Source organism: Zonotrichia leucophrys, chromosome 3, assembly GCF_028769735.1.
Source record: "Zonotrichia leucophrys gambelii isolate GWCS_2022_RI chromosome 3, RI_Zleu_2.0, whole genome shotgun sequence".
Lineage (NCBI taxonomy): Eukaryota > Metazoa > Chordata > Aves > Passeriformes > Passerellidae > Zonotrichia > Zonotrichia leucophrys.
In genome coordinates, this window is record NC_088172.1 from 87,708,122 (window position 1) to 87,721,854 (window position 13,733).

At 38.6% G+C, this 13,733-nt stretch overlaps 1 protein-coding gene across 5 annotated transcripts in view; it reads left to right on the top strand.

Annotated features, from left to right (window-relative positions):
- The window catches only part of MARK1 (microtubule affinity regulating kinase 1), a 57,563-nt gene that overhangs the window by 14,013 nt on the left and 29,817 nt on the right, over positions 1–13,733 (top strand). For all 5 annotated transcript variants that reach the window (XM_064709162.1, XM_064709158.1, XM_064709160.1 and 2 more), the window contains exons 2-3: positions 8,716–8,919; positions 9,492–9,545. In XM_064709162.1, coding sequence (XP_064565232.1) covers positions 8,716–8,919; positions 9,492–9,545 — 258 coding nt within the window. The remainder of the gene's footprint in view (positions 1–8,715; positions 8,920–9,491; positions 9,546–13,733) is intronic.

Sequence of the window (13,733 nt, forward strand, 5' to 3'; positions counted from 1 at the left end):
TTGTTAAGATCCCTAAAAGGACAATGTCAAGAGAAAATGGGAAAATCATGCTGAACATTGGGTAATGGCATTTGAAACAGAGCTTGATGTGATCCTCAAACATTCCACGTAGAAGCCCCCATTGCCAGCTCCATGCTGCTAGCAGCCCTGCTCCCAAAATTTGGAGGCTGCGGCATTATAGGAGTCACAGGCCCGGTAAACCCAACATCAGACAATCTCCACCAGCCTTTCATGACTTTAGCCCTGTGAGGAGCACTGATAACCAGCGCTGTCTGCCTACGCCAAATCGTCCTGCATTGCCTGGGTTAGTTTCTTTTCTAGGACGTGTGCATCAATTAGTGTGTACTGCTATCAGGTTGGATATTTTAATTGGGCATCTCTTTACTTTTGAGAAGCTGGCTTTACTTCAGACAGTTAATAAGACCTTGAGGTAAGATAGTCTTCAAAATGAGATGATGATCTGTCTTGATGAATTTGTCATTGGATCTTCTGGATGAATCCAGTAGTGGGTATATGAAGACTTTAGAAATAGTGTCCAGCTTGCTGGAGGAGGAACTTTTTTGTGTAGTAAAATGCTGGGATGCTGCTTTGCCACTCATGTCATCCCTAAAGGGGAGCTTCTTGAGCTCACATTGTGTGCTTTTCTGAGGGTAAACAACAGCAGTAAGCAAGCCTTGTTTGTGGGATTGTTTTTGTTGGTTTGAGGCTTTTTGTGTTTTGGGGGATTTTTGTTGTGTTGGTTTTGGCTCTTTTTCTGAGTCCTTGTGTGTTTTAACTTTGTTGTGGAATTGGAATAAGTATGTCCTAGCTAAAGTTTCACTACTGGTGTCAATTTCCCTTTGGATTATCAAGAAAAGTAGTGTGATCAATTTTCTTTTCCATGTTCCCGTCCTGATAGCGCAGTTCCACAACAGTTTAACATAGAGCTGATGTGATCCTGTCTTCCCAGTGCTGGGTGGTGCCTTTTGTCCTTGTGCCCGTGCTGCTGCTGGGGCGGTGTCAGGGCGTGCCTGTGCTCCGCTGGAGGTGACCCTGGCAACAGAATTGCGAGGGTTTCTCTGTCTCGGCTGCCTGTTCTGTCCTGTGTCCTGCTGCCCCAGCAGTAGCGAGGTTGTAGGTGCGTGTGTGGGCATGGGAGCGGTGTTGGATCAGCTTCAGCAGCCATCGTGCCACATGGGGACTCCTCCACAGTTGTTGTAGCTATGCAGTGGATAAGGGAAAAATGCCCATTGCATAAACTTTGAGGGGAAGAATGAATTGCAGTTCAGAGCTTGGTCCCAATTAGCTGTTGTATCCTTTCCTTCTGTAGGAAAACCTTAGCTGACCCAGAAGAGCCCTTGTTTGATCCTGAGTGTCAGACATGCTTCACACTCTAATCTGGTGGCTCTTTTGTGAGTAAACCTTGCCTCCTGCTGCTGTTTTCCTCATCTGGAGGCAAGCCTCAGGTTTCAGGATTGCAGTCTCTAGACTGTAGAAACAGCCCTTTCTTCTCAGTTTTGAAGCTGGATATTAAAGCATTTTCTGCTTCTTGAGCCCTGCAAATGTTTGAGGAGCTCCAAGTGCTTGACATGATCCTGAACTGTAGGTTGTTTCATGTCTCCCTTCTTTTGCCTTTCATCAGGCCGATCAAAAAATGACCTGGCTGTGTCGTTTCTAAGCGCAATGAAAACTCCTGCCAGTTTCCTTTGCCGGAAGTTTCGCTTTCTGGGTGTGTTCCTGTTCTTGTTTGGTTGGGTCAATTAACAACCGACATTTGCATTTAGTTTTCGTTTCACAGGGGATTTCTCAGTAAGCTGTGGGCGCTGTGGCATTCAGAATCAGTAGTGCCCTGCAGCTGCCTGTGCCTCCAAGTGCTGGCAGGATGTCCTGGGGGAGATGGGAATGCTCACTGGCAACTCTCTGCTGGCAAGTTTGAAGATCTCATGAAATAAGTCAAAAAAGACTGGCATGGTAAACTGTTCACCTCCTGAGGCTGGCAAGAAATGTTGAAAGAACTCTTCTCTGTGAAAGGGCTGTGTTTAGAGGTGTCCAGAAGGATGCAGGAATAGTTTTGTTCCTTCCTTCCTGTAAGTGCTTTCCTTCAAAACACCAGTTTTGTGTTATTTTTAATGGGTGAGGGACATTTAACATTTTATTTTGACAGGATAGGAAATATTTTATTCTCTTGCTTGATAGGGCACGTTGTAATTTTTAGTACTTTACCAAATAACAAAAATGAGTAAACAAGAGGATTTTACAAAAACTTTATCCTTTTCCTCCCCCTCATGTTGGTTCCACCTGTGGTTTTGCTGCAGCAGCTTTTAGCTGGCTTGTCTCAGTTTTCATGGGGCTACAGGGAGGGTTTCATTTTGTCCTGGCAATTAATGGAGATGATATGGGCTGGCTGTCCTGAATTAGCCCTGGAAAATCTTGTTTGTGTGTTTGGGATGAGTCAGGAAGGAAAGTGCCAGGTTGAAATAACTCTGCCAATTCTGAGTGAAATAGAACAAAGGCAGGAAGGTCCTGTTCTGCTGCACCTGCGTGCCTGGCCAGGCTGTGGGCTTCAGGCCTAGGGAGAGAAGGAGACGTGTAAGCTGAGTTCAGGTTACAAGACCTGATTTCATGCTATGGAGGTATTTGTTTTTCTGAAATGCTTTGGCTGTCATCTTGGGGATGAACAGCACATTTCTAAGGTTTTTATCTATCAAAAAGGATGTGTAAATTCATGTGATAATGAACTCCACCCTTCCATATGATGTTACTGCAGCATTTTTTAAGAAAAGGGAATGAGCATACTGTATCATGCACAAGATTAATACAGGTTGGTGTAACCACATGAAAATAAGAATTATTCCAAAGATCCTTTTGTATGAACTTCTGAAACTCCTACTAGCTGTGTCTAGTTCTGCGCTGGTAGATCATGGGATGTTTTCTTTCCTAGATTCCTTCAAGTGTGGAGCTGTAAACATTGCATCCTTTGTAGCTTGAGGTGAAAAAACCAGTTCTGTCTCAAAGTTGGCAAACTTATTTCTGTATGTCTCACATAGATTCACATATGTTGAGCACTTAAAAGACAAACAACAAAACCCCAAAAAAAAACCACCAACAAAACTTCCATGGGGTTTAGCTACCATAGTAACAAGCACAGATTAAGATTTACTCAATGCTCAGCATAAATTTACCTGTCACCTGTGCACATGTCTGCTTTTGGGAAGGGAACACTATTTGTCTATTGGCTTTGGGGGATTTTATTTCACCTTGTGGTAGAAATGTTTTCCTGTTACCATTGAAGTTGTTTTTGTGAGATACGCAATAGTAGAACTGGAAAGAAAAAGGAAGAGATGTGAAAATAAAATGAGGAAGTTATTTTGTTTATTTTGTCTCTTGGTGCTGTATAGTTTGGAGTTATTAAAGTTTTATAAAATGTTTTTCAGAGTTGCAGCATCAATTAATGAAATGTTTGTGTATGCTTGACTCAGGCCAGCTTTCTACAATTTTTTTTATCTTATAGCTGATAAGCTCAAGAAGATCATGCCTGGCATTTTAATGTATTTATATAAGTGATCTAAAGAGACAGATGTACATGCACATGTTTGATTGTTTTCTTCTTGCACTTTTGGAAAGTGTGCAGGAGTAGGCACAGGGTGCATTATACATTTTATCAGAGTTTTGTCTGATTCTTTTGTCTGCCATACTGATCTTGGTATCTGATATACAAACTGCAACTACTTCTTTCCTCACTCTGCCATTGTTGCTTTGGTTTTTCTGAGCTTAGTCCTGCATATTATCCCCCTCTTTCACTGGGGAAGGTTGGTTGCTTTGCATTTTGGTGATTTTTTTAAATAGGAAAGTTTTTATCATGCATTCACAATCTAGTATGCATTTAATTGCTGTTAAGAAACTTTAAAATTCATGTGTACATGCATTCAATTTTTTAAATTGGCCGTTCCAAAGCACTTCTCCACATGTCTGAGAAGAAAAATTAGATAGTGCTCTATTAGAGCAGAGGTCCTTTAGGAATTGTAGTGTGATGTGATTGATATGTGTGACAGGAGTAAGGTGTGGTTTTGTGCTGATGTGAGGCTTACCTGGAAAAGGAGGGAATCTCCATCTTCCTCTGCCCCTAACTGGGGCATCAGGTACTATAATTGTGTGCAGTTTGCATCATACCTGTACCACCTGCTTGCTCTTGACACATGATGCAGAACAAGCTCATCTGAACATCTCTGGTGGTTTCTACTTTGACGTTCACCAAGGGCTTTCAAAAAATTGGACTCTTTCAGTTCAGTTTGATGCTTCAGCAAAATCTTTCTTGAGGTGTCTTGCTATAAGCTTCTAGGTCCTAAGGACTAGTGACAGAGGGCAACATGACAGCAGCTGGACATCCAGGACAGTATTTCGCACCTTTGTTCCCTTTCCTTTCCTGGCACTGTATTTTAAGAAAAATTTAATTTTAATGTGTTTGTTTCTGGAGACTTTGTTTAATACTGACATAAACTGAATATATCAGGAGTCCTATTATGTTGTACTAGTAAAGGAATGTTTTCCCCCTACAATATACATATATTAAGAGCAAAACTGTTGCAGATCAGAGCTATTTAGAAGACTTATCTTCTCTTCAACCCTTCAGATGCCCTCTGTCTGGGCTAGCTATTTGGAAAAATATTTGCATATTTGAAAAATATGACAGCTGTTATAAATGTTCGTGTGTATGGCACATGCTTGGAAATGGTAGGAGTTATGAATGTAAAAATTGGCTGCAAGATACTCATGTCCAGGACAGGATAGAAAAACTGAGTGAGAAAAGTGTGATAATTTGACTTTTGTAAGTAGAACTGTATGTGAGACTTTGCTTGCATGGGCTGGCTCTACCAAAGAATTTGCCTTGTGATAAATCAAGATGGGAAAAATTCAGGACTAAGAGGCTTGTTTAATCAAGTGAGGTGTGTTTGTAGGCAGATTGATGTGTGGAAATTACCCTCTTACTATGAAGGACTATAGAGGCCTTCAGTGTTTTTGATGAATTGGTGACTGGAATGGTTTGGGGGAATTTTTAAGACCAAGCTGTTGGAGCACTTAATATATAGGTGATGTTGTAAGTTTGATTACAGTGTATAATCCCTGAGAGTACCACTCCAGTGGCTAGTAAGTGGCTAGAGGATGCTGAATATGTAAAGTAGTGAAACCTACACATTGTACCTACTTGGTAGGGTTAGTTCTTCTGCACTTTCTTAATGATGATGTGGCCATCGGGTCATCTTGCTTTGGCAAAGTTACCATGGGTAAACAAAGAAAATTACAGCTTTGAGAAGCAATGGGTCAGATTAACTCTCTTGTGGTCACTGCCCTTGGCTTTCTGTAACGACCCTGCTTGAATATGTCAGAAGCAGACCTAGTATGGAGCAGTAAGCGTTAATCGAGCTCTCTTCAGTTGCAATTTAAAATTGAATGTTAGAAATACTTTTTTGGGATTCCTGAAAAGGTGCATTTTGTTTTACATGAGTTTTCTTGTTTTAAAGTACCTGACTAATGTGCAAAATACCTAAATACTCTAATAAACTGTTTCAGCTCTAAGCTTGTTACTGCTTCACCCTATTTTTGTTTAAAATTGCATTTTATTTTAAGAAACATCTAATTTTGTGTTTATTTCTAAAGACTTGATTTTACACTGCCATAAATTATGAATATATTGAGTCATGTTTATGGTGTACTAGTAAGGTAGTGTTTCCCACTACATTTTATATATATAGGTGTGTATGTGTATATATAAAATCAGGGTATCTAGTGCAGTAACAGAATCTCTGATTGAAATCCTGTGTGGAAAATGCAGCTTGTTGACTGGAATTGTTTTTGGATGACAGTGAACTTGCAAGGAGAGTGTTGGTTTTTACAGCCCCCTTGTTTCCAGCACCCTGAGGAATTTCTCAGAATTTAGAGATTGGTCTACTGAAATGGCATTTTAAATAGCCACATAGTAGCTGATGCATAATGAATGTATTGTAACGGACCAGAAGAATCTGAAAACTATGTAGCCTGCCCTTCTAGACAGATGTGGATATTGCATACTTCTGTGAAATTCAGCTTTAGTATATTTTGGAAATAATCTCTGAGATACTGTTACTTGACCTTGATTTTAATTTTTTTTCGGTTTCTTAATATTTTGTTTCAATTTCACTGAATGTTTATTTCTAGAAATTGATGAGTTTCTACTTTAAATTCCTCTTTACTTTCCAACAATAGTGAGCTGTTGCTGTGCAGAAAAGAGGCCTGTTACAAGAATAATTTGAATTTCATTTAGTGCTGTTCAAATTCAGAAATTGTATATATTTAGTTATGTGTGGCTCACAAACCAGGAAATTTGACCTTTATGCATGATTTCTGTCATCCTTGGGCATAGCTGGAGAGAATGGTTGGTTGACTCTGAAGAGAATCTGTTTGAGAAGGAATAATTAGGAACCATCCAGAGTGGCTTAGTTTTCTGTCACAAAAAGACTAAAATCCAGAATCCTCATGACCATGAACCTTGTTACTCTTTTTTCCTCTTCAGGTTTGGTGCTCTTATACTGTCATTTTGGTTAAATAATGTTTTCCCTGTTCAGTCTGCATTGAAATGATCTATTCTGTGAAGGCATCTTCTTGTTTGCCCATGGCATTGGTTAAGTCTATCCAACTGTTTCTTGAAGAGATCCCTTGAGGTATCTGCTGGGAGTAGTCTAATCCTGTGAAGCATATGAATGGCAGTTGATGTTAGGGTTGCTAATGCTTCTGGTAGGCATTGTATTTCCTGTAGCGAAGATCTAATTCGGTGAGTAAAGAGGCTTAAAGACTTCTAAAACTTGTTTGTGTAGCACAGTGCTGTAGCCCAGGCTGGGGTTCTAAGCACAGCTGAAGTATTTGTTGTTAGCACCACACACATACTGATTTTGCAGGGTGTATTTTTAGGGGAGACTTTTGTAGGGCTGTGGTTTATCACATGTGGGGCTGGTGTCCAGTGCTGAAAGAATGTTTCAAAGCCTTTTTTGCCTGAAGCTGCCCTTCTGATCTTCTTCAAAATCCACAAAAAGTATTTTAATGATGTGCTTCTAAAGAATAAATACTATTGCTAGTGTGTTATTTCACAGCTGAATAAATTTGTCTGATATACAGAATCTAAACATGCTTGGCTTGCTTGGTTCTCCAGTAATTTGGAAAACAGTTTAGCAGTGGGAGTACAGTAGTATTTTGCAGAAGGACTCATGCAAAGAAAAGACAAACAAAATTATATTTAGGGCTGTTCTCTTGGCTATAGTGAATAATTAATAATGCTGGAGGTGATGTAAGTAGGGTTGTGCTACATTTGGGAAGAACATTCTGGTTGTGGTATTCTCCTTGTTTTTTCCGGTTGTGTTGCAGCTGTTTGCTGCTTTTCCCAATTCCACTACTGCTTATGTCCTGAAATAATCTTGCCTGCTTCAGTGGGACTGCCTGTCTCCCTGAGTGTTTACAGGAGGGGATTGACTAATGCAGACTGAAGCTGGAAGTACTTCTTTAAATTCTGGTTGTAAATGAAAATAATTCCGTAAGGAATGATGGATGAGGTCAGCACAGCCCAGCATTAGGTTGGGTACTGGGAGAAGCAGTAAAACTCCAGCTACCCTCAGACTACTTTCAGCTGGAGGTCATGGATCTAGAAACAGGCTTGTTAGTGCTCTGTACGAAGATGCCCACCTTTTAATTGAGGCAATCAGTGACGGGAAAATATTCAGGTAATATTCAGGTGTCTGTCGGTGCTTTGTGCTTAGCTGGGAGTAATCATGCCTCTCTGCTACAAAACTAAAAACTGCTCTGGGAAGACATTCTTTCTACCTCCAGTATTTACCAGCTTTCAAAGTCTGTAACTTAAAAGATTAGAAGCTAAATTTTACCTGTTAAACATTTGTACCCATCTGCCACTCTTAGAAAGTATTTGAAATACTGAAACACTTAGCACTCCTTTGACATTTTTCATTACTTTGGTTTCTCCTTGGAACAATTCCAAGCCCCATCTGTAACTTGCCCCTTATATACTTGGAAGTTAGAGTACAGAAGCAGATTTCAGTGACTAACATTTAATGTGGGATGATGTGTTGGCATGCATTAAAAATAACTTCCTTTTAGTTCTTCAGACTTTTGAGGTTTAAAATATTTTATGCAATCTCACGGAGTTTTAAAAAATGGTTATTTTTAAATAAAGATGTAGATAGTTTGCTACTTGAACAAGAACTTAAAAAGATGCAAACATGTTTGGGGAATGAAGTTTACTTGAAAAAAGAAGTAATTTCATTTGACTGAAGAAGGTTAACAAAACAAGAGTGAAACCTTGTTTCCAAATATGCCGAGGTATGAATATATTTTGCATAGTGTATTTTTAAAAGACTAAATTTGATTATAATTAGACAGATTTATCTGCAACATAGAGCTATACTGTGTGGTTTGGCATGTTTAAAGAGTCTTCAATGGATTGTAGATTACTGCCTAGGTATCTAGTTTTGCTTTTAGAGCTGGTAAAATCTTTCTGCAGACTTTTTTATGAGACATGTATTGAACTCTGCCCAGAGGCAGCATTTTCTCCTTAGACTGCTGTCCAGAGTTATCAGTTATATTGCAGAAGTTAAATAAATTACTCCCCTTTACATCTTTTTATACTTGTGGTCTATTCTGTTTCAATTGTCTAAAATTCAAGTAGCTAAATTCCCAACTATTTTGTCTGCCTTGCAGCACACCTCTGTGGATGGATACACTGAACCACACATTCAGCCTATCAAGTCAAGTAGCAGACAAAACATCCCCCGATGTAGGAACTCCATAACATCCACAAATGAGGAGCATCCTCACATTGGAAATTATCGTTTGCTGAAAACAATAGGAAAAGGAAATTTTGCCAAAGTGAAGCTGGCAAGGCATGTGCTTACTGGAAGAGAGGTAAGCCTTGAAAAAGAAAGACTGACAGTCTGATTTGTTTTCTTTGGCTATCTTTATAGTAAGTGTTTCTTCTAGAGGATGTTTCAGCATATAGAAGAAGTTACCTGACATGCCTGAGTTACCACCTACCCACCCACCCCCTTTTTAAAATGTATCTTCTTGGTGGAAGGATCAAAATGTTCATTCTGCATCAAACGGTATTTTGGGGCTGGGAAGGTGTCCGTTCATCCCCGAGCATTTCTAAAACTGAAGAGAAACCTATTGATAGGCAGATTTCATTGATATTGGTGATCTGTTAATAGGTAAATCTGATGTTTAGAGGGCCTGGACAAGGTAATGTTGTTCAGTCCAAATGCAGACAGATGTATAAAACTGATTCCTTGGTGGCAAAGTTCCAAGCTCCTGCTGGTAAATCTTAATAGGTTTGAGAATTTTGCTTGATGAAATGTGTAGAAGTAGACACACATGCATGTTTTAGAGGTGCATCTATGCTCTTGTTCACAGAGGTGCAGCATGTTTTTGTTCAAAACTTCTAAGTTTAGTAATTCATAGCTGTTTGTTTTTTTCCCCAGGTTGCTGTGAAAATAATAGATAAAACCCAGCTAAATCCTACTAGCCTGCAAAAGGTAAGAATAGACCATAACATCTGAAATTCTGTAAACAGTTGAGCCATGATCCTTTATTTACTTGACAGAAATATTTGATCCCCTTATCTTGCTAAACAACATTTTTGTGTGTGACCTTGGGAGAGCGTAGTCTCTCTGCTATAATGTGCACATTCATTTGTCTGGGGGCAGTGGCTCCATGTGGTTCCTATCTGAGCTTTGTTGTTTTGCTCTTCCTTCCTCCTCTAGCTTTCCTCTTTGCCAACAGTAACATTTCTTTCCAATTAGGTATACAAACAGTTTGTCTACATGCTAAACCAAGATTTAATGCTGTAAAGGATGGTATTCTTGGATTTTTTTCTTTAATGTACTAATTGGTTTTTTTGTGGACTTAAGAGTACCAACTTCTGTTGCTTTAATGGGCTTTTCTACATTTGTCTTCATAGTCTTTCAACTTTAATGAAATATTTGCTGAACTCAGGGGACCTGTGGCAATTACTTTTTGTGCACAGAATTGACAAAATGAGTGAATGTAATCAAAACAGTGATGTTTATGCCTGTAGATAGAAATTCAGTAGTCTTTCATAGTCATTGTGATCAAGGTTTTATCAAAACTCTGGGGATTCTAGTTTGCTTTGGATTTTTACTACTTAACTCTGTGTATGTTTTGTTGTGGCTAAAGTACAGAAGTGTTGTATTGTCCTACTGGAGGATGCCCATTATAAAATTTTGGGGTATTTTTTGTTTACAAATACTAGACTGCTGTTTGTTGCTGTAGAAATGGGAGAAGGCCAGGGCTTATTGCTGTTCTTTTATCTCTGGCTGCTGCTACAATTTATTTTATTGTGTAACTTTGGTTATGGGGAGTTGTAAACAGTTTTCCTTTAATTTCTTTTTTTCTTTTGTCTCTTTTATACTTTATTTGCTTTAATGTCTCCTTTGTGGTACTTGAGTGTGGGTTCTTCTGGATTTTTTTTAAATTCAACCTGCTGTGCAGTTCATGCAGAGGCTTTGCTATTAAGTCCTGTATCCTTTATTAAGCAAATCTCTTTGGTAATATTTGAGCTAGAGAAGAGAGACCCACAGGGGCAGTGTGTGACAGAGCCCATTGTGGAAATCCTGTGCTGCTCACATAGCTTGTTTCCTAGCTAGCTTGCTGTTCACACTTGTAGGGCTGGGTTTGTCTCACAGTTGAGCAATGAGAAGCTAAAATATGTTAGAACTTTCTAGAAAACTAAGTGAGAAAAACTCAGCTTTGGGAGAATAGTTTTAATGTTAAGTTGTATTTCATACAAAAATACTCAATAATAATTCAATAATCTATTCCAAGTATAAATAAGACTTCCACAGCATACAAAAGATGCTGTCACGCTGCACAGATAGTACATAAAGTACTCATGCAATAGGACATTGGTGCTGTTATTTGGTTTTTTTTAGTGGGAAGCTGGCAACAAGACAAACAGTGTTAGGTACTCTTAAAAGCTGCTTGTAGTAGAACTAGGAATAGACATTTAAATTTAGTGATCTAACTGGAATTTCATTCTTCAGTAACTTGTAAATATATTGATGCAACTTCTGCTCACACTGAAAAACTGGGTAATTTGTTGGGATCATGTTTTCATTTGTAAAATACTGATTATGGTTTTCAGAAAAAATAATCTTTGTTTTGAAGCGTTATATGTCTTTAGTTGTGACTGAGTGAATGAATACTGGTTGCCCGAAAAAGTAAACTTAAACACAATTTTTCACAGTCACTGAACCAGTTGTAAATACAAGGCAAATAAGGATGAGAGGGTGGTTTATTAGCATGGTTAAGATAATTTCTGTTAGTGTTTTAGTGGGTCATTTGTGGATTGTTAGTCAAATAATAAAATTTCTTGTTCTGTTCTATGAAATCAGTCACTCCTTTCTTTCTGCGCTGAACTATTACATTTTGTTTGTCATTCTCTTTGTACTATTTATGTCTGCAATGTGAAGTTTTATAATTTTGTCATCAGGCTTATGCTGTACGAAGGGCTGTTAAGTGGTTGGTTTTTTTCTTCAGGAGGCAGTGCTGGGAGTGGGAAGCAGTGATAGTAGTATTGTGTTGATAGGAACGTACACTTATCTAATGAAGGTTTATAGAGGATACTGGAGTGTGTTACAGGCACAAACATACCACTCCTGAGTTTGAACCCATCTAAATTCTCATGGTTGAGAGGATGGTCTCTAGAACTTCAAAGCTGATAAGTTTTGCAGTTCAGCAAAACTTTCAGATCTTCAATCACCACTGATTAATATTAATCAAACAAGACAAATTTCTGGTTATTTTGGGTGTAGGGTCATTTACAAAACCATCCCCTTTCCATTCACCAAAGTATGAAAGATACTGAGTGCGAGTCAGTTTTGCTACAGTACTTGCTACTGACCTAATTAAGAGAAATGAGTCATCATGTCTTCACATGCACCATTCTGTATTGTAAACAGAAATATTTGAGCACATACTTCACTTGCTGGAAGTGTTATACAAGCTGGGTCTGTAGTTAGTCACAGGTGTAAAAGCAAAGAGTGTTTCGTTTCTTCCTAGCTGCTCACCAGTGATTTTCATGCCCTGTTGTATGCACAGGGTATTCCAGACAGAGTTATTTTAGTTTGTGTCATGGCCTGACATTTGATGGCTTAAGTTAGCTGACCTTGTGAATTTTTAATTTTGCCTTCTTGTCCATGCAATGTGATAGCTTATGTTAATGTCTTAACTTAAATTGTATTTCTCGCTCCAGGACATCTACCTTTTTAAACAGAAATCCTATGTTGAATTAAGGGTCCTGCCTTTCTACTTTGTTTTCAGTTTGTTCAGTATATGCTTACCACAGTACTTGGTGAGCATCTGTTTAGAGCCGAGCTGGCTTTATTGACTTGCGATCTTGATAGTAACTTACTGTACTGACTTAGCTCTTTCCACTGTCACTGTTGTAATTTGTTTCCAAATGTAAGTATTTGGGTTTTGTCATAACACAAGTTTGTATCAAAATAGCTGGTCTATTTTTCGTGTCTGCTACATTGAAAATTTTGTCTTCTACTGGCTTCACCAGGGATGTTTCTGAAACAGCATTCTGTTGCTCTTCTGCAAACTGCTAGTAGAGCAGAAGGTGCCCTTTTTTTTCCATTAATAGGTTTAATTAGGAAATGGTTATTTCAGATATAACCCTTCTAGGGGTCAGCAAGCTTTTATTCTTTAAACATGTTTGGAGCCTCTAACTTAAGTTCCTTTGTTGCTGAGAAAATCAGAACAGAAGTAAAGTAGTGTGGAAGATTTGGAATAATTTCAATGTGTTACCTATTGAGAGTCATGCTCCTTTTGCCACATCCTTTCTCAGTAACAGTTTAGAAAGTTGAGCAGCTTTCAAGCATGTTTCTCAAAGAAGACAGAGCCTTGGTTAACTGAATGTTTTCAGTTTGTAGTAACTTTAAAAAGTAAATCTTAAACATAGGTGTCAATCTGACAGCAAGTAGAAATATTTTTAATGGTGTGGCAGATCTTTGCTTTCTGCAGTTTGTGCCTTGAAAAATTAAACTGGAAATATGGGAAACAATTTTTCAAGTGTTGTTGCTTTTTCCTAACTATATGTTTTAGAAACCGAGTACAGTGCTGGCTGTCTCTTTTTATAAGTGAAGCTTTTGAGGCTGCTGCACCTTTCCAACAAGGAGATACTTGTTCAAGAGCTTTTTTTGAATGATAGCATTTTTTTAAGAATGAAGAGTGGTCCTATAAATATGTTGTGGGGTGATGAGAGATAAGTCAGGGAGATAAGTCACTTACACCTTCTGAGAGAGAAGGACACTGCTGCTCAGGAAAATACAGGTGTGTCTGAATTCTGAAAAAGCTATTTTTCATCAGTAAAATAGATCATAATCCTGCAGCAGATTGCCTTGTCTTCAGAGAACAAACATCACTGTTCTGTCCCGATTTTTGTAAATTTAACCAACTTGGCTTTGTAGGAAATAATTGTGCTCTTTTTGCTTAAATACCTCTATATGCCAAGAAGTGTATCCTGAGTGTTATTGAGGGGTGTAGTGGCTATTGTTCAAAGACGTTTCTATTTGTAAATACATGGTTATTGGCATTGTAGGTGTTAATGACCAGTGTGCTTCTGCATGGGGAAAGTGTCGGGGAGGAGATTAATGTCAAAGTAATGCTTCATGGAATGCAGAGTTGCAATATAACATCAT